This window comes from Populus euphratica, unplaced genomic scaffold, assembly GCF_000495115.2.
Source record: "Populus euphratica unplaced genomic scaffold, PopEup_1.0 scaffold338.1, whole genome shotgun sequence".
NCBI lineage: Eukaryota > Viridiplantae > Streptophyta > Magnoliopsida > Malpighiales > Salicaceae > Populus > Populus euphratica.
Genome location: NW_011500228.1, coordinates 127,967 through 132,649, shown reverse-complemented (window position 1 = coordinate 132,649; position 4,683 = coordinate 127,967). Strand labels below are relative to the sequence as shown.

Below are 4,683 nucleotides of genomic sequence, written 5' to 3'. Positions count from 1 at the left end.
ATATAATGGTAGTAACATGTTGCAAGAGAGGAGACTCTATCAGCAGACAGCAATAACATGAAAATCAGGATGTAATGGAGCAATAGCAATTTGGTGGTAGTTAACTAATTGACTGGAACATGAAGAATCAGGACAACAGCCTGTTTCTTTCTTCGTCAGGAATGCCTACTCCACTTCCTTACATAAGCAAACAGAGCTGAGCACCTGAAATGCACTCAAAATAAGAAAACGGATACATAATAATCTTACGCACAGCGAACTGAGCACTTGAAATGCACTCAAAATAAGAAAACGGATACATAATAATCTGCCTCCTACATCGTTTTTCAATATATTCTTCCTTGAAATCTGAATCAAAATATACAATACTCTCCATCCACAATACAGGAGGGTACTTGCTGCCGCCGGACATGGAGTTATAGCCTACTTACATGGCTTAATTTTCTATGCAGCGTATGTTATTTGTACTTGCAGACTACAACATGGAAAGCCTGTTGCTTATCTCTCAAAGGGTAGAATAGGCTCTGTGATTACTGACAGGACACGTTTCCTAGTTAGCTCATCTGGTGAAGTATGCGCATCTCCGTTATGATAAGTGCAATGGGATTGTCGTGCAAGGTTAATAGCTGCTTCAACAAAAGGTTTTGCAAACACAGAGCCATCAAGCTTTTCTTTGTTCATCTTTTTCCAGGTTTCGTCTATCAAATTCATGACGGATTCAGAAGCAAGTTCCTCAGAAATGCCTTTTGTACGCATGAAGCATGACACAGAATTCGCAGTTTCACCTCTCGCTATCTCAGCCTGGATAAGCAAACGAGAATGTTAATATGCGGGAACGGATCGCTACAGGCCTGTACATTTAGGCATATGAAGAACTTACCGATGCTGAAGCCAAGTCGTTATAAAGACGAAAGATGTAGGAAGGCCAACTGATGATATCATGATACTTTTGTAAGTTTTCAATTTCCTCTTTCTTGATGTTTTGAACTACGGAAAAGTAGGCAAAAACCAGTTGAAGAGGCCCTGAGGATGATTTCCATGCATTCCGGAAATAGTCATCAAATGGTGGTGTGGACTTATTGTACAACCATTTTGCTTCTTGTAGGAATGCATTGCATAAATCTGCCCACTGTAGGAACGAAGACATTACAACAGAAATCGGTTAGCAATAGAAAATTGCAGGCCTGCTATGTTTTCTGCAAATAATGATAAAATTTATACTGTACCGCTTTTGTTAGGTAAGGAAGAATGTTTTCCCCCTTTTCCTTCAGATTTTCATAAGCTATGTCATTGATAGTGTTATAGAGTGCTAGGAAGCAGAGCTTCATATAATCCGGAAGATCATTGATGGCATTGACGTCCCATCTGAAACAACCAGGAATAGTGAGGGAAATAAAATGATTAGCATCATAACAACATGAACTGAAATGGTGAGGGGTTAATTCTTTCTTGGTGCAAACCTCTCAACAGCATCTGTAAATAGCTCCAACTCATCCAGAGTACCATAAACATCATAGATATCATCAATGATTGTTACAAATGAAAACATTTTTGCTACTGAATTACGGCAATCACTGTATTGAGGTTCGAACGCAACTCCAACTGCCCAGTAAAAGCTTTCAATTAACCTGTCTCTAGCAAAATGCAACTTTGTTGCAAGACCCACACGCCTCCACCACCTGAGTGCCACAGCAGGAGCAAAGTTATTTTCCATGGCCTGAAATCTAATTGACCTGTTTTCTAGACCTTAGTAAGAACATGAAATTTTGTTCTTGGACTGACCTTGATGTCTCGCGAAGATCTCTTTGGTATACTGATTGAATCATGTTGTAGTCCACTATAGCAAGTTCTAGCAGTACTTTATTTGCATCTTCCTTTTTACGGTATGCTTCAATACTCCAAACAGCTTCTAGTCTTTGCGTCCTGCGATGCAATGGAAGCTCCAATGCATGATTCACCTGTTCGGCCAGGTCTTTTCCAATCTTTTCTTCGCTGACCTCTTTTAGATGTGATATTGCAAACACCTTGGCCTCATCCAAGATATTTTCTCCTTCTAAGGCAAGAAATGAAGCTTCATATAGGCTTAGTATTGCCTTGATGTCCTCCTTAAGGTTTTCCAAGAAATTGCCATTCTGATCCTTGAATCCGCTGAACGCTTCTGTTGATGGCAAGGGCATACTGCATGAACATACTTCATAGATAAGGATATATTAAATGACTGAGGCAAGTAACCAAGTACCTTGAGAGACCTCAAAGCCATGCTGTCTGAGAAGCCTGAAGCTAAGAGCAGTAGCATGAAGGCTAGTTTTTGTAACAGCATCAAACCCTCCTGAATAAACAAATCTATCAAGGGCTCTCCTTATTTCACTCTCGAACCGGTACCCCAATCCTAACCTTCGGACATTATCTATCAGTTCAAGCAGAGTCAAAAACTCTGCCTTTTCATTGTTAATCTCTCTTCTCACCTCAGCCCCCAGCTTTTTGGCCCTGTCTTTGTATACTTCAATCTACAATATGACAGAATATGCAGAGTTAGAAATTGGAGATTGATTGATGACTACAGAGCTTCTTCCTGTTCTCTTCTTCACAAGCCTCTTCATTTTAATTTTGACGTATGCCAGGTTAATCTGAATTGACCAGCCTGGCTGATTTTCACAACATTGGGTGGTGGAACCAGCGCCATTATATGCAGGCCACGCACGGTCCACATGGAGCAGTAGCTGCAAGTGCGACTCACCTAGCTACAACCTTACAAGGAGTCGGATCCACTTTGAAGATCTAGAGATATAATAAGAAATCCAGGAATCTTGGACTGGCAAATTCAAATGAGATCGCGAAGTAGAAAGTACTTTTTATAGTATCATCTTACTATATTTTTAAATTAAAGGAGTATTGGATTATCTTAGTAAGGTCACCTTTAAATTTCAACAAAAATAAAACCTTAAAAAAAAATTGCGTAACAGTCGCAAGATATATGTACTGGACGACCAGTATTCTACAATCATGGAAGAATTTATAATTAGCTAATCATACTACTAAAGCCAAAATAAAATAAAAGTAATCTTGTTAATAAACTCGAGCATATCTGATGGCCGATCCAACGAACCCACAACCGAGAACCTAGTTTACATTGGATTTTAATTTAAACTAAAATAGATAATGACCCGATGGGTTGACCGGTAATCTAGTTCAAACCTAACCAAGTTAACATGAACGGTGTTTTTTAAGAAAATAAAATAACATTATTTCGATGAGAATGATTAACCATGATTGACTTGATAACTCATGGGTTAACGCAGTAACTTATTTATCTGAGTTCTTTTCTGAGTAAGATTCCAGACCGGGTCTGAAAACCATGGTTATAACTCCATATTTCAAATCCTATTACACTAAGATGAAAGGAATGGAGGATAAGGCTGATCCAAAGAACTTGTAAATGAAAAACAAAATACAAGAAAAAGAGAAGGGGGAGTTTTCCTGCAGATTTTACGTACGTACCGATTCGTCAGTGTCCGAAGACAGCAAATAATCATAATCCCAGGTATTCGGTTCATAATTGGCAGACCGTCTGGTACTTTCTGTTTCTGTTTCTGTGAAGCTGACGTTTTCTGTGCTTACAGAACATCTGAGTTTCAAAGTTAAAGGGGTGGCCTGGATGACTTTAGGTAAGGGATTTCTGTACAATTTGGGTGTCAGTGAGATTGAACGGTGCAAGCACAATAATTCAGTTGCCATGCCCCTAGTAATGGAAACTGCAGCAGGACTCTCTCTCTCTCTCTCTCTGCTTCTTCTCTGCTTCTTCTCAAAGTTTCAAATTGCCAATACAATAAACGTAAACTCATTTAGAGCCCCTTCCACTGAAGATGCTATTTTAAAAAGTCAAATCAATAAAATAATATTTTAAATAGTATAAATATAATTTTTTTTATTATATATATATTTTAATAGAAAAAACCATTTAAAAAGTCAATTTTATTAAAATAAAATTATTTTATTTTTTTAATCATTTTAATGTTATTTTTTTAACATGGTTAAATTTAATTGGTTTATTTTTTTGTTGACTCCACTTAGTTAGTTTTGACTTTTTTGAAAGATATGTAGGAACAGCATTAATAAAAAAAAATTATTTTAGTATTTTATTGTATTTTAATATTTTATTGTTCCTCTGGAATATTAAAAGCAAGCAAAAAAAATTTAAAATATTAATTTTTTATTTTTAATTATTCATGAGATGCTATTATAGAACCTACAATTCCAGGCCTTGCTCTAACCAAGATTGCTGTAATCGGCCTCACCTACTCTTTCCTTCGCATGTATTTTTGTTTTTTGTATTGAAGTAATTTTTATAGTTATAATTTAAAAAAATAAATCTACAAAAATAATAAATTATATTTTTAATTATTAATTAAAATTTCAAGAGTATTTCCATTAGATTATTGCAAAACTATATTACCTATTAAATCATCAAATACTTTCAAATATATGATTACAACAAAATATAAATTACACCGTATCATATTGCATATATAAATATAATCTAAAACCGATGTTATTAATTTAATATCTTATCACGTAAAAAGGCAATTTAAAAGGCAAAAAATATCTTTTTTTTTTTATGGCCATTCTCTTAACAACCTACATTATTATTACTAGTTAATTAAGGTAGGGTTCTCATTCTTAACA

The 4,683-nt window shown here is 35.8% G+C and overlaps 1 protein-coding gene across 1 annotated transcript; it reads right to left on the bottom strand.

The window, feature by feature from the left end:
* Nucleotides 1-299: 299 nt before the first annotated feature.
* On the bottom strand, nt 300-3,807 carry LOC105112405 (isoprene synthase, chloroplastic-like). The gene is made up of 7 exons (XM_011008101.1): nt 3,499-3,807; nt 2,240-2,507; nt 1,783-2,158; nt 1,461-1,679; nt 1,227-1,365; nt 881-1,129; nt 300-801 (listed from the first exon to the last, which is right to left on the bottom strand). Exons 1-7 carry the CDS (start codon nt 3,733-3,735, stop codon nt 499-501), a joined length of 1,791 nt encoding a protein of 596 aa, XP_011006403.1. The 5' UTR covers nt 3,736-3,807; the 3' UTR covers nt 300-498.
* Nucleotides 3,808-4,683: the final 876 nt, after the last annotated feature.

Coding starts and splice junctions, on each gene's coding strand:
- LOC105112405 (XM_011008101.1), bottom strand. CDS start 3,735: ATGGCAACTGAATTATTGTGCTTGCACCGTTCAATCTCACTGACACCC. Junction 2,508..3,498: donor CTTCGGACACTGACGAATCG/GTACGTACGTAA, acceptor GTCATATTGTAG/ATTGAAGTATACAAAGACAG. Junction 1,366..1,460: donor TTTACAGATGCTGTTGAGAG/GTTTGCACCAAG, acceptor TGGTTGTTTCAG/ATGGGACGTCAATGCCATCA.